This window comes from Stigmatopora nigra, chromosome 20, assembly GCF_051989575.1.
Source record: "Stigmatopora nigra isolate UIUO_SnigA chromosome 20, RoL_Snig_1.1, whole genome shotgun sequence".
NCBI classification, from domain to species: Eukaryota; Metazoa; Chordata; class Actinopteri; order Syngnathiformes; family Syngnathidae; genus Stigmatopora; species Stigmatopora nigra.
The window spans coordinates 7,273,581-7,296,980 of NC_135527.1; the positions used below are offsets into that span (position 1 = coordinate 7,273,581).

At 38.9% G+C, this 23,400-nt stretch overlaps 4 protein-coding genes and 1 non-coding gene across 7 annotated transcripts in view; all 5 read left to right on the plus strand.

Moving 5' to 3' along the window:
- The window catches only part of LOC144213495 (protein phosphatase 3 catalytic subunit alpha), a 41,435-nt gene extending 34,182 nt beyond the window's left edge, over positions 1–7,253 (plus strand). Inside the window, exons 12-14 of one of the 3 annotated variants that reach the window (XM_077741989.1) lie at positions 1,069–1,166; positions 3,925–3,954; positions 5,632–7,253. In XM_077741989.1, the coding sequence (XP_077598115.1) occupies positions 1,069–1,166; positions 3,925–3,954; positions 5,632–5,846 (343 nt within the window). In that variant the 3' untranslated portion in view covers positions 5,847–7,253. Of the gene's footprint in view, positions 1–1,068; positions 1,167–1,380; positions 3,857–3,924; positions 3,955–5,631 lie in introns of those variants that run through there. The other 2 variants (XM_077741991.1, XM_077741992.1) reach the window with 2 other exon arrangements.
- Positions 7,254–8,298: 1,045 nt separating this feature from the next.
- Positions 8,299–14,011, plus strand: rcor2 (REST corepressor 2). The gene is made up of 14 exons (XM_077742247.1): positions 8,299–8,518; positions 9,455–9,593; positions 9,972–10,028; positions 10,111–10,191; positions 10,282–10,334; positions 10,399–10,560; positions 10,724–10,848; positions 10,915–10,981; positions 11,429–11,668; positions 11,744–11,821; positions 11,893–11,950; positions 12,479–12,546; positions 12,622–12,771; positions 12,846–14,011. The coding sequence occupies exons 2-14, from the start codon at positions 9,470–9,472 to the stop codon at positions 13,182–13,184; spliced, it is 1,602 nt and encodes a 533-aa protein (XP_077598373.1). The 5' UTR covers positions 8,299–8,518; positions 9,455–9,469; the 3' UTR covers positions 13,185–14,011.
- A 255-nt stretch (positions 14,012–14,266) lies between these two features.
- On the plus strand, positions 14,267–19,147 carry plaa (phospholipase A2-activating protein). Its single transcript, XM_077742246.1, has 14 exons — positions 14,267–14,332; positions 14,644–14,871; positions 15,188–15,381; positions 15,492–15,592; positions 15,660–15,780; positions 16,032–16,199; positions 16,269–16,404; positions 16,480–16,649; positions 17,118–17,269; positions 17,339–17,558; positions 17,628–17,765; positions 18,049–18,156; positions 18,220–18,384; positions 18,460–19,147. Exons 2-14 carry the CDS (start codon positions 14,711–14,713, stop codon positions 19,026–19,028), a joined length of 2,403 nt encoding a protein of 800 aa, XP_077598372.1. The 5' UTR covers positions 14,267–14,332; positions 14,644–14,710; the 3' UTR covers positions 19,029–19,147.
- Positions 19,148–19,540: 393 nt separating this feature from the next.
- On the plus strand, positions 19,541–22,968 carry haus6 (HAUS augmin-like complex, subunit 6). Its single transcript, XM_077742676.1, has 15 exons — positions 19,541–19,774; positions 19,858–19,953; positions 20,038–20,125; positions 20,187–20,319; positions 20,377–20,521; positions 20,594–20,656; positions 20,742–20,799; positions 21,096–21,269; positions 21,333–21,520; positions 21,812–21,929; positions 21,999–22,092; positions 22,163–22,223; positions 22,469–22,595; positions 22,667–22,747; positions 22,805–22,968. Exons 1-15 carry the CDS (start codon positions 19,659–19,661, stop codon positions 22,931–22,933), a joined length of 1,671 nt encoding a protein of 556 aa, XP_077598802.1. The 5' UTR covers positions 19,541–19,658; the 3' UTR covers positions 22,934–22,968.
- On the plus strand, positions 22,258–22,388 carry LOC144214011 (small Cajal body-specific RNA 8). The gene has a single exon (XR_013330221.1).
- Positions 22,969–23,400: the final 432 nt, after the last annotated feature.

A 23,400-nucleotide genomic window follows, 5' to 3' on the forward strand; every position in this document is an offset into this window, starting at 1 on the left:
ATGTGTCTATATACTACAATAGTAGTATATAGACAATTTACTACATATATACATACTTACATGTGCTACACATATAAGTACTAGATATATAACTACTATATATATCTACTACTAGCATGTGTCTATATACTACATAACATGTAGGATATAGACACATGCTAGTAGTAGTTATATATCTAGTACTTATATGTGTAGCACATGTAAGTATGTATATATGTAGTATATTGTCTATATACTACTATTGTAGTATATAGACACATGCTAGTAGTAGTTATATATAGTACTTATATGTGTAGCACATGAAAATATATATATGTAGTATATAGACACAAAGTAGTACTACTTGTGAAATATCTAGTATTTGTGTGGTACATATAAATGCATATATATGTAGTACATAGACACACACACTAGTAATTGTTATATATCTTGTGCTTATATGTACTACACTTATAAGCACTAAATATATAACATGTACTAGTGTCTGTGTCTATGTACTATATATATATATATATATATATATATATATATATATATATATATATATATATATATATATATATATATATATATATATATATATATGTATATATATGTATGTATATATATATATATATATATATATATATATATATATATATATATATATATATATATATATATATATATATATATATATATATATATATATATATATATATATATATATATATATATATATATATATATATATATATATATATATATATATATATATATATACATACATACATACATACATACATACATACATACATACATACATACATACATACATATATATATATATATATATATATATATATATATATATATATATATATATATACATACATATATATACATATTTATATTTGAAATTGCGCTGTAAAAAGTTGCGGTATTTTCAGTGATTTATATTGGGGAAATGTTCATATTTCTGGCATTAAAACATTATGAAATTTCACTCGCAGTTTCCCTGAGTTCTGAAGTTTAAAACAGGCTGTAAAAAATGTCTTTTCTCACAGAATTGTGTTTTTTTTACGGCAGAGAGGAGAGCGAGAGCGTTTTGACGCTGAAGGGCCTCACCCCAACGGGCATGTTACCCAGCGGCGTGCTATCTGGCGGCAAGGAGAAGCTCCAGAACGGTAAGCCCGCATGTGCACCGCCGGAAGGCACCCCCGCGCACTTCCAGGTCTCACGCTCGCAGGGCGCCGATGCAAAAAAAGCGCATCTTTGGACACGTTTGTTGTCGTTGGCTAAGATACGGACGGCGCCAATCGTTGGGTTGTCGTCCGTTTTGAATGCTTGGCTTTCCAAAATCATCTCCGTATCTCTTCTTTCTCTTTTTTCTCTCCCTAGAAACCGCAGGTAGAAATTGCTCGTGCAAGTATTCCGTTAACCCCGCCCTTTTCATTTTGTGAGATTCGTTTAGATGTCCCGCTCGCCATCTCGTGTTGAATTCCAAACAGCGCCACCAATTGGACGGCACAAACACTGACCAGACCAAAAAATAACAAAAGAAAACACAATCAAGTGGCAAATTGTCGTTTGGATCTCAGCAGGAAATTAAAGTTGTGAATGAAAAGGGGCGTGGCCTGCCTTTTTATCCACAAAACTACGCGGGAAGCCGGGTGGCTCTGCTCAGAAAATAGATTTTAAGGATGTTCGCGATCACAAATCAAAACAATTAAAAAAAACATTGGGTTCATAAAATGGCGTTATATACTAGTATGTATGTGTAGCAGGAGTAGTATGCATATATTTAAAAGTACTAAACATATAACTACGACTAGTATGTGTCTATGTACTACATATATACATAGTTAAATGTACTACACATATTAGTGATAGTTATATAACAAGTACTAGTGTGTGTCTATGTACTACATATATACATAGTTAAATGTACTACACATATTAGTGATAGTTATATAACAAGTACTAGTGTGTATCTATGTACTACATATATACATAGTTAAATGTACTACACATATTAGTGATAGTTATATAACAAGTACTAGTGTGTGTCTATGTACTACATATATACATAGTTAAATGTACTACACATATTAGTGATAGTTATATAACAAGTACTAGTGTGTGTCTATGAACTACATATATATGCATTTGTATGTACCACACATATGTACTAGATATTTCACAAGCAGTACTACTTTGTGTCTATATACTACATATATAAATATTCACATGTGCTACACTTAAGTACTAGAAATATAACTACTACTAGTAAATATGTATATATGTAGTATATAGACACATACATGTGCTACACATAAGTACTAGATATATAAATACTACTACTTTGTGTCTAAAAACATATATATATATATATATATATATACATCTATATACATATATACATATTTTATGTACTACACATATAAGTACTAGTATGTGTCTATATACTAAATATATATGCATTTATATGTACTACACATAAGCACAAGATATATAACAAGTACTACTTTGTGTCTATATACTACATATATACATATTTACATGTGGTACACATATAAGTACTGGGTATATAACAAGTACTAGTATGTGTCTATATATTACATACATACATATGCATTTATATGTACCACACATGAATACTAGATATATAATTAGTATTATAAGTCTATTATATAATATTTAAACTACAGTATTTCGATAAAGCCTCGATTAGTTTTCTATTTATGCATGTTGTCAAAAATAAACACTAACAAACATGTTGGATTAAAAATGGGATTACTATTGAAGTTTTGGAGCAGAGCTTCCCAGATTCCTGCCGCTCTACATTGTTGACATTGTCCTCCTACGTCTTCTGTCCGTTTTCGTCTCCTTGTGCCATTTCCTCGCTCATTTTGGCGTCCAATCCACGGTAAGTGACGGACCTCCAAACAGGGATTGGAGAGGCGGAGCCATCCGACATCCCCTCATCTTCATTTGTGTTTCTTAAGAACAAAAAATGTCCTGGCACGCTATAAAATGTGTCGCTTTCCCCTTTTAAAACCACCTAAAACTTGTTTTTCCATGGGGGGTGCCGTATGGGACAAAAATAACATTATTGGACCTGACATGGAATATTATTATTATTTTTTGGACGCTGTTTATTTATATAAATGAATTATATTGGGAAAATACACTTAAAAATGGAAGTACCGTATTTTTCAGACTATAAGTCGCACTTGAGGAATGAAATGATTTAAATTTTGATTAAATTGTTAATAGAACTGTTTTTTTGGGGATAACTATAGACTAAAAAACATGAAAACAAGCAGAAGGGAAAAATGTATGTCACAGGCCCAGGCAAAGTATGAAAAAAGTGCAACTTATAGTCCAGAAAATACAGTAGTTGTTTTTTTTCCCATTTTAAAGTGATTTTTTTTGGTCAATTTTTTTTCTTAAAACCATTTTTGAGACTTATTTTTTTACTGAATGAGTTTTTGAAGTATTTTGGGGGAAAGCCATTTGGACATTTGTGTTTCATGAGTTTTTTTTTGTCTGTAGTTGCGTCTTTTTTGTATGTTATAGATAGTTTTTAATACATTCATTTGTTTTTTATGTTTTTTATGCGTAAGAGGCTTCACACCTGAGATTAAAACGCCATAATGGACGTTTTTTTTTGGGTTTCCATGTTTCTGTGCTTTAGTAAGGCCATTTTTTTTTGGAGAGTATTTGAAGTGTACATTTTTTTAAAGTTATTTTGGGCCTTTTGGAGTACTTCATCTCTGTTTCTCGCTCAATCTGCGCCAACGTGACGAGAAATGTTCTGAAAACGAGTGTTTTTTTTCCATTTTTTTTGTTCGCCATTGACCAAAAAAATGACCTCCTCTTTGCTCCCCTTCTCTCATTGGTTTGCACCCCCCCCCACTCCCCTCTTCTTCTCCTCTTCAGCTACTATTGAAGCCATTGAGGCTGACGAAGGTAAATAATCAGGTTTGGCCGTAGCCCCGCCCCCCCATCTGTCGGGTGTCGGGGTGGGCGGGCTGTACGGGATTTCCGTCCATCCGTCCGTCCGTCCATCCGTCCATCTCGCGTGTGTTGGGTGTCTGGGTGGGAAAAAAATGACGTAAAAAGACTTGCGTTCAGATGTTAGGAAACCCGTGGTCACATGATGTTTCAAAGGGGGACCACCCAAAATCTGGGGTGTCTCATTTTCACCATCGGGGGTCTTCATTGTCCTGACACATCATTAAAAACTCAAAAAATCATTTACAGTTGTCAACAAGTTAAAAAAAATCAAAAACCTGCCCCCGGTGGACAAAATCAGGACCTCACCCGAATAAAAACCAAAAAAAAAGCACCCACACTTTGGAATTTCCCCCCCTTTGAAACTGTCTCGTTGAAATTGTCAGTTTGAGCATTCCTTCCACGTTTTCACCAATCGGATGCTAAAGTCGCCAACTAGCTTGGAAAGTGTCAACCCCCTTCTCCTATAGTCGGGGGAGGAATGCTCAAATGACTTTCCGCGTTGACCTCACCGCTTTGGCCAAGAAGAAGAAGAAGAACGTGGTGGGAGGAGCTCTTCTCGGCTTCCTCTTCTATGTGGTTCCTTTGTGCTAATAACCTTGCGTCTGACGTGTGTGCTATGCAGCAACGAGTCTCCGACTCAATCCCGAAAGGTTCACCACTTCCAGGAAGTCAATGGCGGCCATTCTTTGACTTATTGGCCCCCCAAAAAGTTTTTTTTAGTAGTTGATGACCCTGATTTGCTGCATGCTCCAAGCAGACGAGTGGTTAGCACCCCAATTTCCTCTGTAGTGTCTTTTTTTTGTACGTGAGCTCAAGTCTCATCGTGTTTCTAGTTTGTGAATGTGATTCTTTACTTTCTTGCCTTTCCGTCTTTTGTCTTCCGGTTTAGTCCTCCTCCCCTTAGTCCTTTGTCAGAAAGGTGGCCTGGTGGGATTTGTAGGGGTTTAAAAAATATTGGTATCCAGGTTTGACAGTGTTGGGAGGGGGGAGTTGATTATAAATGGGGGGGGTCTAATTCAAATGAAGTTTAATGGATATTAACAGTGATAATCAGGCGCTCTCTAGTGGAAAGATGCTGAATTTAATCGTGTTTTTCATAACTCTCGATTTAAAAAAATGTATTTTAATTAATGATATCCGTATACCACAGATTGTATATTTGGGAAATGTATGTATATTAATATTAGTGGTTAAAAATTGTAAAACTAAAGAGCATATTGAGTTTTTTCAATCGGACTTAAAAAATAGAGTATATATACTGTTAAATACTTCAAAATATGAATTAAAAGTATTTGATAGACCCTTACACTTTTCCCTTCAATATATTTGAATAAAAACATATTAGCATGACCGTATTTCTGGACTATAAGTCGCAGCAGCCAAACAACACTCAATGAAAACTCCTATTTTAGAAGATAATTTAATACTATACTATTTTAAATATCTCTAAATCATTAAATAAGACTAAATAACAACTTTCTACCACCTGGAATATTATGGGCTGTCTTCTTTCCTTTTAAATGTCGCAAAGGGTGTTCGCCAAGGGTCCGCTGAACCCATGTACTATTCTTTAACCTCAGCCCTTTAAATTTCACAACCCGAGGTCCCTTTTTTGTTCTATCTCCACAGCCATTAAAGGTTTCTCACCCCAGCACAAGATCACCAGCTTCGCGGAAGCCAAAGGCCTGGACCGTATCAACGAGAGGATGCCCCCCCGACGGGACGCCCTCCCCTCGGACGCCAGCCTCAATTCGCTCAACAAGGCGCTGTGTTCGGAGAGCAATGGAACGGACAGCAAAGGAAGCACCAGTGGCGTTGGCGGTGGTGGCGGGGCGGTCCAATAAGAGGCCGCTTAATGGTCAAAAGGGGGTACTACAGCATGTACGGGTCGCTCTCGGGTAAAGGGGGCGTGTCATGTTGCTCGTCTTTGGGTATGCCTTGGAATATTTCGTCAAATCTGCTAAGTTATTGCTCGCTCGGACGCCACTCTGCACGCGATACGCCGGAGCGAGAATGATGAGGATGGCTTTATCTTTGATTTTATTTCTTCTCAGAAGACCCTCGCTCATTTATCTTCTTACTAACTATTGTACGTTTACAAAAAAAAACACAGCACTAAAAAAAAGGACAGGATGAGCTGCCGTTTTTTTATAAAGATGTAAGGGTGTACAAACTAAGTAAGAATTATTTATTGATTTTTTTTTTTGCTCTGGTTTTAATATAGAAATGAATTAGGCAGTCTTAAAAAAAACGAATGTTGTGGAAATGCCAAAAAATGGAATGTTTTATGGTTATGTACATATTACGCTTACCTCAGGTTCTTTTTGGGTGTGTGCTTTAATAACCTGATTTTTTTTGTTTTTTTCTCTATTTTTCTTGTATAATGGCTAAAAAACTCTAATGAATAACTATTTTCTTGAGTTTTCATAACTGGAATTTACATTTATCATTTGCTATTATGTTTATTTGTCTTTTATTTTGGAAGGGAAAGTTCCATTTATTAAGGCTTGCTGGAAACGAGTGTTCATTTTTTTTCTCTTTTTAAAGTATTACGAACAAAGTGAGGATAGAAAAAGTTATATTGTGTAAAAAAAAATAAGAAATATGAATCAAGTGTCTGCCTATGCATGTTTTATAAAAGTCAAAGAACTGAAAAATGCGAAATTTGAATTATATTGCTCTTTAGTGAACATATACTGGAAACATTTACCTTACATATTTTCAACAAAAAAAAACATCACGCGCTCTGCCTTCTTTTATTTTATTTTTTAAATACGTGCACACAATTTACGCATGTTTGAAAATTCTCGTGAGGTGTTTGTTTACCATGTCGGAGCTCCAAAAAAATGCATGATCGGTGTCACATAAAAAGTTCCCCAAAACATTTTTATTTTATTTTTCAAAGGACAAAAAAACTCCAAAAAAACACAAAATAAAGAAGAAAATTTTCTTCATTTTTTTTTGTAAATGTGCCACAAAAGTGACTCAAAGGATTCTTCATATTATTTGGAACTCTGCTTTGTATATCAGTTACAGGTTTGATACTGCAAAATACTTCAAAAAAATGAATAATAATAGGTTGATCTTTTTTAAGAAACTGCTTAAGTGCCCAAGTAATTCACATACATGACATGAAGCCTTGCTTTTTGTAATTTAACTTTAAAACTGTTGGCAGATGAGGCATGCACTTGCAACGATGAAAAAAATTCGTATTTTATATAACTGTTCAATAAAAATGTGCATGAATTCGACTCCAGTCACTTATGCTTTTATTCAAAAGGTTTATAGCACCCATTAACGTCTGTAGACGTCCATATTTTACACATTTTAAATTGTATACGTCGTACAACAACTTTTTTTATATCACATTTGCTCATATAACCTAAAAAAATCGTATCTACAGACATTCGTAAGTAGAGGTATGACGTCACCAAGCATTCAACTCACGAAGTCAACCTAAAAGCGTCATACAGTGCCATCTACAGCATCTTGCATGTACTGCATACTGACGAGACACCCTGTCCACTTTGAAGAACATTTTAGACTTTTAAATGAGTATCTACCGCATTATATTTGTTTATTTTTCGTCACTTAATAAGTAAAATAGCAATCATTAATATGAAGAGTGATGAACTGAGGTTGCCAGATAAGCTATGGCTATGAGAAAAACTAGGAGTACTTCATGGAGGAATGAAAAAGAAGAAAATGGTGAGCACCTTGGACTTGACTAATGAGAGGAGGAGGTGAAAAGGGAGGGTAGGGGGAGTCAAGTAGCATTGTGCTAAAATGGGGGAGGGGAAAGGAGGCCTTGGGAGTGACAAGGCAACCATGGATGGAGTGTGAGGAGGAGGCCCATAAAGAATGAAGGAGGACATGCTTTTTCTTGCTCCTTTTTGCACTTTGCACGCACCTCCTCATGATGGGATGCTCAGGTGTGGGATAAATTCCTATTCTGAAACTAACACCATAAAAGTATCCTCCCCTAGCACTACCACACCCCAAAAAAACCGACTAAACCCCCCCCCCCCCACCCCCCCCCCCCCCCCCCCACCCTGCATACATGAGTGCAAGTCTGGACAGCCTGGCGGAGTACAGAGATGCACACTTGTCACATCCCTCCGCAGGCACCCGTTAAAGTAGTCCGCTTGGGGTGTTCTTAAACATTTGGACCAACCTATTCCTTGATGTACACTACCGTGGATGCAGATTCCACGCAAGATGGAAAGGAGCGTGTCACGGGGACTATTTTGTCGCCTCTCAGTACAAACGGGGAAGCTGGGAGGCTTCGGCGGAGGAATACTGAGCGATTCTGAGGGAGACGTTCGGCTCGCCGGCTGCTTCCATTTGTGCTCCACGCCGCTGCTTGTGTTCATTGTATTCTCTTTTTTTGGGGAATTAAAGCGTAATCTGAGGGAATAAATCATTATTTTGGGAGATCGGAGGAGATTATCAAAGCCACGGTGAATTAGAGAGCCACGCATAAGTTTTTAATCCGGCGGAGGACCGAGGCACGCAGGTACAACGCGACTGTTATGTTGACTCCCAACTCGGAGTAAACGTTACTAATGTAACGCGGAGGTGCTAGCATCCGCGAGCTAAGTGGCTAACGGTAGTAGCATCCCAACTATGTTAAGGAAAAGCGATCGGACTAAGAAATAAGATCACCGGCCATTATTTCAAACAAATAGTAACTTCCCACGAAGCGATGGAATCCCACGCGAAAATCGGGGTTGATTTCGACCCCCAAAAGGCGACTTTTAAATGACTTCCACTAGATTCGATCGACGTGGAGCGTACTGAAAACAAAAGGGACGGACTTATGTTTTATCATAAGAATCATCAACAAAGAAGGGTATTCTGTCATTTAAATGTTATATTTGGATTATTTCTGCCTTTAAAATACGTTAAATTGCTATTCAGCGTTATTGGAAGGTGGCCAATGACAAAGTGCGCATCATCAAAACGTCAATACGTCCAAAAATAAATCACCGATTCTTCAGCATGTCGTTTTTTAATCCTAAAATTCACGTATAAATTCTGTTTTGATCATTTTTCAATCTTAATTCTGCTCAAAATTCACTAAAATCATCCTTTTGACCGAGGCTACCCATCCGCGTGACCGAGGCTACCACAAACGCGATTTAACCGCAATTCATCATTAAAAATTAATAATAATGATCATATGGAGTAAAAAGTTGTTATGATTTACTTTAAAATGCACGTATCATTGAAATATATAGAAATATATTTATGAATATGTTCATGTTGGGACAGCTGTTGCTGTTTGGGAAGGGAGGGGGGCGTAACAGGGGGTGGGTGGGGGTCTTTTTTGAGAGACAAAGACCCCCTTACAGAGTCTCCCATTATGCGATGATTCCTATTGAGTTTGAAAAGTGTATTGTTCAGTTAAATAGAAATAAAAGTGTATTTTTTTAAATTTTGAACTGTCCAGGGTCCTTAACTAGTCATGCCCTCGGTGATGGAGCGTTCAGGGACCGGCGTCCTATCAAGAAGCCGAGCTAAAACCGTCATCAATGGCAACAGTCAACCACATTCCGAGGAGGAAAGCAGCGATGATGAACATGCTCATGGTTTGTTCCAATAAAACATTATTTTTTTTGTTATTTGACCACTTTTTAATCACTAAAAGTCTCTGTTTTGTTTTAACATTCTTATGCTATTGCTAATCAATCCGTATAAATGGGATAAGTAATGAAAAACTAAATTATAATTAAAGTTTGGGCCATATGCACTCATGGACAGAGCCACATATGGCTCTCGAGCCATAGGTTCCCTATAAACACACAATTTTGTCACGGCGTCACTGTTTTTCCAGAAAAAAACAAAAAATGCTAAAAATTGCCCAACCCTAGTTGTATATCTTCACATTTAACCATGTTGTCTTCTTGGCCACGCCCACATTTGTCATTAAATGAAAAAACTACAAAAAATATGTCTATTTTCCACAGATAGTATGATCCGAGTGGGCGGAGACTACCAGGCTCAGATCCCAGACTTCAAACAAGGTCAGTTCTGGACTCAAAAGTCCTTCCTGGACTTATTTTTGCCCAAACAGACTAGTATTATGAACACGGGTTTGCATTACAGACGGAATGGCTCGTCATGATGAGAAGGACCAAAGAAGCATGTTGGTTTGGTGTCCTAATGGTCAACTGTCGGATACAATGTGTATGCACTTTTTTTAAAACATTTTTTGGAGTATACGCCTTGTTTTGTCATTAATTTATTATTTTTCTGTGTCATTTTGGTCCCTGACAGTGGACGAATACATCCTAATGGCGAAAGAAAAACATGGCTACAACATGGAGCAGGTAAGATTGCTTTTTATATTATCATGTGGTTTGCTCAAGCACCCTTACATGCGAACATCGTCAGGCTCTGGGTATGCTACTGTGGCACAAGCACGACGTGGAGCGCTCGTTAGCCGACTTGGCTAATTTTACGCCATTCCCCGACGAGTGGACGGTGGAAGATAAAGTTTTATTTGAGCAGGCTTTCAGTTTTCATGGGAAGAGCTTTCATCGGATTCAACAAATGGTGAGAACACCCCCAAAAAGTCAATTAAATGATAAAAATGTTAAGTTAATATTGGTTTTTTTGAATAAGGACCAGGAGACATTGACAAATAATACTTGAAAAAAAAGCCTGGCAGCCCACCAGGCTTATAAATACATTGAGAAACTGTTTTGTTTGTTTTTAGCTGCCAGATAAGGTGATATCCAGCCTAGTGAAGTACTACTATGGCTGGAAGAAGACAAGAACTAGAACCTCGGTCATGGACAGACAAGCTAGGAGATTGATTAGTAAGAGAGAAAAAGATGATAGGTGAGTACATTAAGCCACGCCCCCAAATAAACAATATAAAACCTGTTTTTTTTTTTTTAAATGTAGCAATGACGAGCTAGAAGAAGGAGATCCCGGCAGTGACAGTGACTTTGAGCTATTCGCCAAAAAGGAGGTGAGTATGTTGAAAAAAACATTCAAAAAATGTCCCAAAAGTCTATGGGTGTCAAAGTGGCGGCCCGGGGGCCAAATCTGGTCCGCCGCATCATTTTGTGCGGTCCGGGAAAGTCAATTATGAATGCTGATTTTCTGTTTTAGGATCAAATTCAAATGGAGAGTATAGATGTATATTACATTTCCTGATTTTCCCCCTTTTAAATCAATAATTGTCATTTTTTTAATCAATTTTTGGCTGTGTTTTAGTTCAAAAATCATTTTGTAAAATCTAAAAATATATTTAAAAAAAGCTAAAATAAACATTGTTTTAGATCTATAAAAAAACTGAATATTCAGAGCTTTTAATCCATTTATTAAAAATAAAATCTAAATATTCTATCTAAAATGGTCCAGCCCACATGCGATCTAATTGGTCTAAATCCGGTCAACTCTCATCCCCACCTAGGCCGCCAAACAGAACGCCAGCCACGCCCCCTCGGACAAAATAATCCCCGGTCGTTCCGGCCCGATCAAGAAGGAAAACGTCGGGGCTCAATACCGCCATCACCCGCTGCGAGCACGACGCCGGCCGCCCAAGGGCATGTACCTCGAGCAAGCCGACATCACGTCTCTATCCGCCTCGCACGATTCCGGCGTTTTGACGATACGACAGCTGGACACACAGCTTGTGTCGCTCAAACGACAGGTGCGCAATCTCCCCCCGTTGATGCTACGTTAGCTCTCTAGCGCCACCTGCTAAACCGAGTACTTTCACTTTCAGGTTCAAAGTATTAAACAGAGCAACAGCTGTTTGAAACTGAGCCTCAATGAAGGGGTGGATGGTTTCAAACCGACTGAGGTAGATTGATTTGTTTTGTTTTTTTTTGCTTGTGATTGGCTACTCATAAAGGGGGCGGTACTGTTTTGCAGGCCACTTCCAAAATGAACGCTCGATGGACGTCGGAGGAGCAATTGCTGGCGGTCCAAGGTAAACAACATTTGCATACTTTTTTGGATGATTTGCAAGCCACCAAGACATTGTAGAGCTAGTTTTAAAAAGTGGAGCAAGACACATCTTGCCCACAAGGTGGAGACAAATACTACAAATAGTCCGTAGTTCACTACAATAATGCTACTAAAAACGCATTTTGTATCAAAACTACAGAAAATCCACTCCGCAAAAAATCAAATTATGTACTTTTCATCAATTTAAAGGGGGAAAAACATGATATGATGATATTTTTTTAGATTTTTACTTTGGAGGCAGACATATTTTTGACTTAATTTTTTTGCCCCTACTCATTCTGTATCAAAACTACAAAAATCCACTCCAAAAAATCTAATTATGCATTTTTTATCAATTTAAAGGGAAAAAAACTGAAATAATGATTTTCTTTAGATTTTTACTTTGAAGGCAGACATATTTTTGACTCTTAATTCTATTTTGTATCAAAACTACAAAAATCCCCCCCAAAAAAATCTAATTATGTATTTTCACCAATTTTTTCCCCCATAGCAATCCGCCGCTACGGCAAAGACTTCTCCGCCATCGCCGAAGTCATCGGAAACAAAACATCCACTCAGGTAACCCTTTCCCCCAACAAGCCCCGCCCCCCACTCAATCACCCAGTCACCCCATCTTAACTCTCATACTCACAGGTGAGCTCATTCCTGGTGAGCTACCGCCGCAGATTCAACCTGGACGAGGTCCTCAGGGAGTGGGCCGCCGAACAAGTCGCCACCCGGGACTTAAGGAGGTGTGACCAAGATATGCCGACCTCCAGTGAAGGGGGCGCCGAGGACGAAGAGGTGGGTGAACACTTTCATACTCTATGACGTCCTTTAAATTTCAACCTGGCAACCCTGTTTTGTTCCTTCTCCAGGTCAAGATGGAAGATTCCTCTCCAGACACCACCGGAAGCTCCTCCCCCCATTCCTCTACCCAAACCCCCTCGTCTTTGTCGCAGCCCCCGCCGCTGTTACGCCCGGCTCCGCCCTCGGCCCCGCCCAGTTTGCTCCGCCAACCGCCGCCGCTGCAGACCCGCCCACTACAGAACCGGGCTCCTCATAACCACCCGCCGCCGCCCCTGATTCGACCGGCCGTCACCTCGTCCTCCACCGGGACCCTGCGGGCTTCACCTCCAAGCTCCTCCCCCGCCGTCGCCACCCAGATGCCGCCATCGCTGGTGGGCATCAAAGTGGAACAAGTCAACTCTCATTAAGAGAGACGAAATGCGCCGTTTTGAAAGTAAAGATGGAATTAACTTCCCATAAGACTATAAGAGATTTTTTTTTAAGAATTTGGGGGTTGCCATGGTGACAGCTATCTAGCACTTGTTTTTTTGTTCTCACCAGTGTTTTTTGTGTTTAAAAATGTACTTTATGTACTTTTAAAGCCAAACTTGGGATTTCATTTCCAATGGAAAGTTTGTCATTTGAAATATTTGCCAACACAACGTTTTTTCACTGTTTTGGAAACACTGCGATTCAAAATGTCAGTTCTTATGTGTTTTTATGATATCTGCACTGTCTCACCTACCTCCTGACTACTCTTTTATTCAACATATTAATTCCAAATGATACCTGTAGTTTGAAAAGCTTTTGCGTTTTGACGAGAAAAACAACAACAACAAAAAGCAGGTACAATGTTGACCAATTTTTTACCTTTATTTTGCCCTCGGCTGTTTTCCTGGTATGAACTGGATTAAAATGTGTTTTTTTTTAAACTACTATTTTACTATGAGGAATAGAGTAGATGATTGTTTAGTTTATTAATTATTGACAAAGCACTTAGGAGCATTTTGTGTGTGTCTTTTTTGTTTTTTGTTTTACCTGGAATTCACAATTTATTCAGCCAAAGTCAGTTGTCGCTTTAAAAGCACAAAAAAACTCATGACAGCTGCTAATATGATTTTTGATAAATGAAACTTATCCAAAATGATCAGTTTATTTTTGTTTATCATGTGGAATAATTGTGTGTGCTATGTGAGGAATTATTTACATTTGTTTTTCTTTTCTAGAATAAAGAAATGTCTACACAGTCACAAAATTGTTGAATTATGACCAAATATTATGCTGTTAAGATTACATTCTTCATATATTGGACGTCTATGGCCGTCAGAGGCACAGTTAATTTGTTACACCGAAGTTTCTGTGTTTGGTTAAAGTAAAAAGTGTATTTTTAGAGTAAATCAGTTTTTCTTAACACCAAATGACGAACTTTGATGCAAAAATTAGGAATTTTCGACGACTTTGGCGTGACGTCACAGCATTTGCGTTGCCTATTATGTTTTTATCCTTTAATGAGTGATATCATTAAGTTCATGTTCAATCAGGGACGCAATTAAAAAAACTACAGTTTGGGCCAGAGGTAGGCTTTATAAAAATACAATAATAAATATAAACATATATTTTCGGTCATTTTACATGTAGGTTGAACGTTGACGTTGTCGCCATATTTGATGTGTCTTTTTGAATACAACCTCATTTAATTCCGTTTTAAGTGTGTTTACCCGTCGTTGTACAAACAAAAAACTCATATCAGGTGATTTATTGTCCAATCACAAACATAACAAAAACAGTGGGAAAAAACACAAACATGCACAATTCAGTTAAAGAAATATAAATAAAAAATGTTATAAAAAACAAAATAAGCAAGTGACATCATTCTACTTCCGCTAGCTATTAGCCCGGGTGGTGACAGGCAACCAGGGGTCCTCCCGCGGTTCTTCTGGGTTTCACTGTGAAAATGGAGGAAAATACGGCGCAGTCCAACTCTTACAGACTCCGATGCTCTATTCCGGGTCACGAAATGGACGTCCGGGGTCTCGCAGCGGCTGCTTTCCCAGAAGGAGGCTTCGTTTCGGTGTCCAGAGACCGGACCGGCAGGATCTGGGTCCCAAATTCAAGGTAGCTAGCCTTAGCCTACAATCATACAAATAGTCATCCTAAGTATTCATAAATCACTCAAGTTCGAAATCAGTGTACGAATTCTCTTTCATATCAACACTAATAGTTATATTAATTTGTCTGTAATCCCGTTGTGCAAAGTAGTACAACAATTAGCGTTGTCATTCATTCAGAGGCAGCTTTTAATAAAGTAAAGTTTGACATCGCAAGTCAAATGCTGGAGTAGTGTATTGACTGTATTGATGAAGCTCGTAACTCAAGGTAATTTTACCATGATCGCATTATTCACTGTTTTTTTTCTTCTTTTTCTTCACAGTCCGGACAATGCTTTCAAGGAGATGCAATGTATATCCGGACACTCCAATTTTGTATCATGTGTATGCATCATTGGACCCAGTGAGATGTACCCCCGCGGACTTATTGCCACCGGGGGTAACGATAACAACATTTGTGTATTTACTCTGGATAAACCAAATCCTGTATACACGCTAACAGGCCACAAAAACACAGGTAAGTCCTTCCATTCCAATCCCTGACTTAAACCCTATTGAAAATAAAGAGCATAGTTTTACTTTTCAAAATAAAATATCTTCTTAAGTCACTTTTTGAATGTTTTGCAGTTTGTACTTTGTCCTCTGGGAAGTTTGGGACTCTTTTAAGTGGTTCTTGGGACACCACTGCCAAAGTATGGCTAAGTGAAAAGTGCATGATGACACTACAGGTATGTTTAATGGTTATTTTTAACTTTTAACACAGTTTGATTTGAACATCTGTCATTCTTTTGACAGGGTCATTCGGCAGCGGTTTGGGCGGTGGCCATGTTACCCGAACAAGGACTCATGCTGTCTGGATCGGCGGATAGAACCATCAAGCTTTGGAAAGCAGGACGATGCGAAAATACTTATACAGGTAGCCTATGTGGAAGCTATCCTAGCATAAAATCTGGTTTTCACGACTATCCGGTGCATTGTATTTTTAGCCTCAGTGTCAATGACAAGTGCTATTTCTATATTGACTGATTTATTTGATTTTTTAACAATTTTAGTACTAAGACTACTACTAAGTACTAAGACTTTTAGTACTTTAAGACTTTTGTGCGCCTTATAGTCATGAAAATACAGTATTATTACTAGTATTTTTATTATTTTTTTGCCTTACAGGTCATGAGGACTGCGTACGAGGTCTGGTAGTAATCAGCAACACCGAGTTCTTCTCCTGTAGTAATGACACAAGTATTAGAAGATGGCTGGTGACGGGTGAATGTGCTCAGGTGTACTACGGACATACTAACTACATCTACAGCATCGCCATTTTTCCCAATGGCCGAGGTTTGTCAAACCCGAATCACGTTTTTTTGGACTGTTAATAGCCACAAGTTATTCTTATGCTCCGCCCAGATTTTGTCAGCACAGGAGAAGACCGAACCGTGAGAGTATGGCGGGGTGAGGAATGTACTCAGACAATTCGCCTACCCGCTCAGTCCGTTTGGTGCTGTTGCATTTTAGCCAATGGAGACATTGCTGTTGGTGCAAGGTGACCTTTGAACCCTGTTTAGTGTTTTTTTTTAGTCAATTTGGCTGTTATTGACTTGCTCTTATCGACTCCTAGCGACGGCATCATCCGAGTTTTCACGGAAGCCGAAGATCGCGTGGCCAGTGCGGAGGACCTTCAGGCTTTTGAGGATGAGCTTTCCAAGGCCACCATTGACCCCAAGACTGGAGACCTTGGAGATATTAAAATTGAGGAGCTTCCTGGACGGGAACACCTCGATGAGCCAGGTATTAAAATTAAAAAATGAAATACCATTTACAGCCAATGTTCCCTCTAAGCTGTTGTGCACTACTCTGCACAGCAGCAATCATATGGCGCGTAGTAAATAAAATCCAAACATTTTTTTTTTGTGACTAGTTCTGTCCACTCTTAATTTTTTGTGTGTTTTACAGCATGTTTTACATGAAAAAATAGAGGAACCAACAAAAAAATTAGAGAGAACATTGCCTACAGCATGTGTGTTAAAGTGGCGGCCCGGGGGCCAAATCTGGACCTTTGCATCATTTTGTGTGGTCCGGGAAAGTTAATCATAAGTGCTGACTTTCTGTTTTAGGATCAAATTAAAATGATAGATATAGATGTATATTATATTTCCTGATTTTCCCCTTTTAAATCAATAATTGTCATTTTTTTATGCATTTTTTTCTGCTTTTTTAGTTCAAAAATCATTTTGGATTTTTTTGGGGTCTTTTTAGGGAATCGTGATGGCCAAACTCGACTGATAAAAGATGGGGACAAGGTGGAAGCCTATCAGTGGAGTGTGAGTGACAGTCGCTGGGTAAAAATCGGCGACGTGGTGGGCGGATCCAACCAACAGACCTCCAAAAGTGTCATGTACGAAGGAAAGGTAAGTCTACATTGAAAGACCCTAAAACCCCCTACAAATTACCCTTCTTAACCCACATATCATCCACAGGAGTACGACTACGTCTTCACAATTGACGTTAATGAGGGTGGTCCGTCCATGAAGCTGCCTTACAATGTGTCAGAAGACCCCTGGCTCACCGCACACAACTTTTTGCAGAAAAACGACCTCAGCCCCATGTTTTTGGATCAAGTGGCTAATTTTATCATCGAAAACACCAAAGGACATGTGGTGGGAGCTACACAGCCTGCTAGTGGGGACCCTTTTACTGGTAAGAAAAATGCCATTGTGGGAGGAGCTTAAAGGTACAAGTGAGTTTTTTTTGTTTGTTGTTTAATAGGAGGAGCTCGGTACATTCCAGGTTCCTCAGACGGAAGGCCCAATTTTGGAGGCGATCCTTTCACAGGCTCTGGTCGTTACATCCCAGGTTCCGCAACTGATGCTGTAGCTCCTCAAGGTGTAGCGGATCCTTTTACAGGTGAGTTAGTAACCCCCGACATTTGCCCTACTGGTGTCAAAGTGGTGGTCCGCGGGCCAAATTTGGCCCGACGCATCATTTTGTGCGGCCCGGGAAAAGCAATGTGGACCCCGGGCCCAAAAGTTTGCCCACCCCCTGCCATAGAAGATGTAATTTATAAAAAAAAACATCCAAAAAAATCTCCAGTTTGAAGTTCAGTCAACAAATATGCTAGCTTTATCATTGTTTTGCTAATCCTAAAAAAAACCCCCATTTTTTAATTTGAATTGACTTTCTCTCATAGGTGGGGGTGCTTACTCATCAGCAGGCCTACAACCAAGAACCACCAACATTTACTTCCCCAAGACGGACGGTGTTACCTTTGAGCAAGCTAATATCTCACAAATCGTCGGTAAGCTTACGCCATATGATACCCACATTTTCAGAACTATGAACATCATCCTTTCTCAATTAGGCAAACTAAAAGAACTAAATGCCGGGGCTCCTCAAGAACACAAACTCTCTGAAGATTTCCTGGAAAGTCTGGAAAGCCTCTTAGCATCAGTCAGCTCCCAAAACGCATGCCCACCCACCATTCAGCAAATTAACCTTCTCTGGAAAGCCTCTCATTGGCCTGAAGGTTTTAACCCTCATTTTTTATTCAGAAAAAAATGACCTAACATTAATCATTCCTAATTATTTTCTGTCCATTTAGACATCGTATTTCCAGTCTTGGACATCCTCAGACTAGCCGTCCGTCACCCACATGTCAACGAGTCTCTTTGCGGCGAGGCGGAGGGTGTCCAGCTTTGTAACCACCTTCTGAGCTTAATGAGACCTGACGGCCGGGCAGCCAATCAGATGCTGGCGTTGCGGACCCTGTGCAACTGCTTTGGAAGCGGACACGGGCGAGCCTTGCTCATGGGTCAACGCGAAGCTGTCCTATCTCGGGCTGCCGATTTAGCCACAGTCTGCAATAAGAACATCCACATTGCCCTGGCTACGTTGGTGCTCAACTACGCCACCTGTCTGCACGCACAACCCGATCTGGAAGCTAAAGCGCAGTGCTTGTCCGTGGCCAGTAGGGCGTTGGAGACCGTGCAGGACAAAGAAGCTGTTTTTAGGTTGTTGGTGGCGTTGGGGACCACTGTGGCTGCAGACCAAACTGCTCGGGATTTGGCTCGGTCACTTGGGGTTAATGTGCAAATATCGCAATATTCTACTGTTTCTGATCCTTCCAAACTGGGCGAGTGTTGTCGGCTGGTTTTACAAGAACTGCAGTGATGAAAATTGACAATTTCAGACAAAAAATATGGAAAAAAAGTACACTGTGCGGGGAGATGTTGACTTGTATGTGCTCCAAGAAATAAAAATAATACCGTTTAATGATATGTATTCTACAATTGTGTGTTTGTTGTTGTTTGTTGAGTCAATGATGATGACAAAGCCTATGTTTGCTTATTATTATTATGAATACAACATATACAAAATAAATGCAGTATCTTCTGCATAATAACAATACATAAATAAAACATGCTAGATAGGGAATTAATGGTCATAAATGTGCCATATTCATTAAATAATAGGCTATAGATTATAAATTAACACGAGTCCCTACTGGATTTAATTATAAACTATAAAACATTAAGAAAATCAGATATAGATGATTATTTACGTGTTTTATTTACCTTTTTCAAGATGAATTCATACTCCGCGCCACAAGACGGCGATAGTGCAAGAAAAGAGGAAAAGACACGACCCATTACCCACTGTCATAGAAGACAACATCCGGGTATTTGGTATAAACTTGGCGGTAATGTTTAGATGAGCTTAGCAGGGTAAACATTGTGAGCTAGACATCGAGGGATCGTTAAGTGCCCTTTCCCTCATCTTTTTCTTTTGTTTTACTTTGCAATGGCGAGCAACAATCGCCAACAAAAAGATCTAGGCCAATATTTGTGGAATTGTCTACTAGTATTGGATTTTCAACCTGGCAAGTTTAGTGGTTTACCACGCCTAATTCTGAGCCCGTAAGTCTCCCTTTTGGTATCCTTTAAATGATAATCGAATTATTGTACTCGTCCGGGCTAAAAGTGTTTTGTGTTTTTGTTAGAAATATGTTTGATAAACCAAACAATGACGCCTTCTACATTGTTATGGGTTTCTTGTTGGAAAAACTCAATTCTACACGATTTCGTGAGACTTTCAGGTACGTTCGGATTTGAGACGTTCAAGTACGTCGGATTATTTAATGCCTGTTGAATTTTATTAATTTATTTCTCCACATTTTTAGATACTATTCCCCTCTCTGTGGTGCAGTTGGTAAAAAAGAAAACGCAGTGTTTCGCAAAAAGGCTGCCGTTTGGCTGCGAGAAATTATGGTGAATATATTCATTATTTTTATTTATATTGTTATATGAATTGACATTTTCTTGCTATTAGGAGGAAACTGGATATGGAGGCTCCAAAATCCTTGGCTCATTGTTACTCACTCCTGGAGGCCCCAAATTTATCAATTTGATAGTCCATATTGCTATGCACGTCATCACACAGGAATTGAAAACCTTCAAAACAGGTAAGGTTGGTACATTTATGTCTTTTTTTAAAGTTACAGACTTTTTTTCTGCTTCAGATGATAGTTGGGTTCCAGAAACTGCCGCCAATCCATCAGCGTCTAGACACATGGCGCTTAAGAGACTCCGTATGGCCCAAAAAAGGTTTTCAGAGTTGGAGAAACATCAGCAAAATGTTCTGTCGGAGTATCAGACAAGAGAAAGGTGAGTTCCAGTTGTAGAATTTAACCCACAAACTGGATTGGAGACTTATTTTGGGTCCATTTTGTCTTGTAGGAATACCATGAAGTCTATACAAAAAATCAAAGCTGAGTCTCAGAAATATGATGAACTGCTCAAGTAGGTTTGGCTGTATTATGAATTTATTTTATGTTTTTGTGTTGGTCAGTCAGTTTAACTTGTATTTTTTTTAATTGCATTTCAGACAGCAGAGTGGAGAGTCTTCACAAGATGGACAATCTTCCAATTATAAAGCTGAAAAGGTCATAAAGTGAATATTTTTTTCTTAAATTAGGAGTTCTAACGTTAATTCTCAATTACTGTTTGTTAGGTTCATTTTTAGTTATATTCAATAATAACAATTAAGGTCGGAACTCAAAAAAACTCCATTGGAAATTAAAAAGAAACTTTAGTGACCTTCTAGGTCTGCATTTTGGGGTAAAGGTCAGCCCTATCTTCCAGTAAACAGTCAAATTTGAAGAAATTCTCATACAAACATGATTAAATGCACACATATATATATAATAGTATCCCATAATAACTCCAATACTGTCATCAGGTTCGATCCCTGTGGTCAGACGTGGACGCAATGCTGTCCAACACTGAAGAAGACAACCAGATTTTGGAAAGCGTCCTAAAAGGAGAAGATAATCAGTACGTACTGGACGGCACGGATTGTGTCCTCCAAATCCCGCCCAGTTTACGAGATAGGATCGAACGATCCCCACAACAGGTGAGACCCCGCCCCCTTTGCTGTTGAGGTGACGACCATGATGCCTCACGTGTGTTTTGGCAGTTGAGCTCGGGGAAAATGTACGAGGGCGGACATCTGAACCTCCTCTGCCCCTTGGATTTGTTGAACCAATCCCTGCGCCTCCTGAATGAGGAGCGCGGAAAGCTCCGCCCCCCTCCGCTCAACCGGCAGCGATTACAGGACCGACAGCAGGAATTGGCCAGTCAACAACTTCGACTTGAACTCCTTCGGTAAGCCCACCTGTGGCTAAATAAATGCTCGGTGTGTGAAAAATTTTGGGTGTCAAAGTGGCGGCCCGTGGGCCAAATCTGGTCCGCCAAATCATTTTGTGCGGTCCGGAAAAGTTAATCATGAGTGCAAACTTTCTGTTTTAGGATCAAATTCAAATGAAGAGTATAGATGTATATTACATTTCATGATTTTCCTCCTTTTAAATTAATAATTGTCATTTTTTAAATCATTTTTTTCTGTTTTTAGTACAAAAATCATTTTGTAAAATCTAAAAAACACTTTTGTTCTAGATTAAAGATCTCCCAGGAGGTAACTCCAAAAGTGATGAGTGGCATCTTAGAGCTAGAATCCGAATCCGACAACAAATGGTCGGACACAATAAAAGACGTACTGCTCGACGACGATCCGGTGAGGCATCGTTTTGGTGCTCTCATTATTCTACCATTGTGCTTGTGGTCTAAATCCAAATTTTTGTAGGATCTAGATTTTCTTTCGCCCATGTCTATCCCACCAATAGGACCAAGCGATGACCACAATAGCGTGTTTTCACAGTTTCCTCCCATTCTACCTGGTGAGTGCCATCTAAAATGACTAGTTTTGGATCAATTGCATGTATGATTGATGCTTTTGTCAAAATCCAGAGAAGTCTTTAGCCCATAATCCAGCAGAGGATGAAGGCAATATCTCGCCAGTTCTCGAAAGGTAAGCATTTTGTCAGTTTTTTTTTTTTTTTTAATGGGAGGCAGATACCTGGGCAGTCCAAAGTGGTGGTCTGTCCGTCACTAGTCCTCCCGATAGTATCCATGCTCTCTGATGACTGTGGTGAGTTGAGGGAAATCACCACAGACAGATACGGAGCAGACACTAGACTAGACCCTAAACGGGGACCAAAGATCTGGCGGCCAAACGTCTGGTGACCAAACTGAAATAGTCTTATTTTTCTGCAGGTTTTCATTGAACTTGCCTGAAGAAGATGAAAGTCTCCAAGAATGTGAAGACCACTATCCAATAAAACTTGATGTGCTTCTTGACATGTCGCCAGAAGCTCCTCAGATTCCAACTTTAGCACCACAGGTACTTATGATGTCATTATTCATCTTTAGGGATGTATTTTGTTCACTTTTTATCTACTTTTTTCATCATAGCTTACCACTAGGGCCATTAAAGCACTTCAGACCCCGGGAAAGAATATTTTGGACCTGGAATGTGATAATTTAGCTGAACAGGTACTTTTTTTTGTTATCTCAATGAGTTGTGCTGTTATTTACAATTGTTTATGTTAGTTTGCAGATGCTGTTGCCATGGGGACTTGGGATGTTGGTTTGGAACTTGAACAGGTGGCGGAAATACTGTATAATGATCCTTTCCGCACCAGAAAACAAATTCCTCGCACGCCGGATAATTCATTTTAAGTCATAAATTGATATTAAATAACTTGTAATTTTGATGAATGACTGTTTCTTGTTTGGTTATCAGGAATGGAGGATTGTTATTGTGAGATGTTAGTTTGAACCAGATCAACATTGTGCATCTTTTGGATTTTATTTTATTATAAGTTGGGAAATAGTGATGAATATCAACTAAAATGTAGGAGTAATTTCTAATATTGAATATTGTGTTGCAATTGTGATACAATGTCATTTTAAAAGCATTTTTATCAGGTTTGGATGGTCAGGTGAACGGTGGCCATCTTGCATCAGGGGAGAATGTATTTCTGTTTGCCTGAAATACGCACAGTACTAATTGATTGTTAAACAAAAATAACTGTTGTTGTTAGTATATCATATTCCGTGGTATGGTGCTCAAAAATATATCACTTAATCCAAAGAGAAGCTTCGCCTTTTATTATATTTTGTCCTACTGTTTATACTGTTCCTTA

Coding starts and splice junctions, on each gene's coding strand:
- rcor2 (XM_077742247.1), top strand. CDS start 9,470: ATGCCCTCGGTGATGGAGCGTTCAGGGACCGGCGTCCTATCAAGAAGC. Junction 10,849..10,914: donor AAGAGAGAAAAAGATGATAG/GTGAGTACATTA, acceptor TTTTAAATGTAG/CAATGACGAGCTAGAAGAAG. Junction 12,547..12,621: donor GAAACAAAACATCCACTCAG/GTAACCCTTTCC, acceptor TCATACTCACAG/GTGAGCTCATTCCTGGTGAG.
- plaa (XM_077742246.1), top strand. CDS start 14,711: ATGGAGGAAAATACGGCGCAGTCCAACTCTTACAGACTCCGATGCTCT. Junction 16,200..16,268: donor CATTTTTCCCAATGGCCGAG/GTTTGTCAAACC, acceptor TGCTCCGCCCAG/ATTTTGTCAGCACAGGAGAA. Junction 17,270..17,338: donor GTGTCATGTACGAAGGAAAG/GTAAGTCTACAT, acceptor TATCATCCACAG/GAGTACGACTACGTCTTCAC.
- haus6 (XM_077742676.1), top strand. CDS start 19,659: ATGGCGAGCAACAATCGCCAACAAAAAGATCTAGGCCAATATTTGTGG. Junction 19,775..19,857: donor CCACGCCTAATTCTGAGCCC/GTAAGTCTCCCT, acceptor TGTTTTTGTTAG/AAATATGTTTGATAAACCAA. Junction 22,224..22,468: donor ATCTCGCCAGTTCTCGAAAG/GTAAGCATTTTG, acceptor ATTTTTCTGCAG/GTTTTCATTGAACTTGCCTG.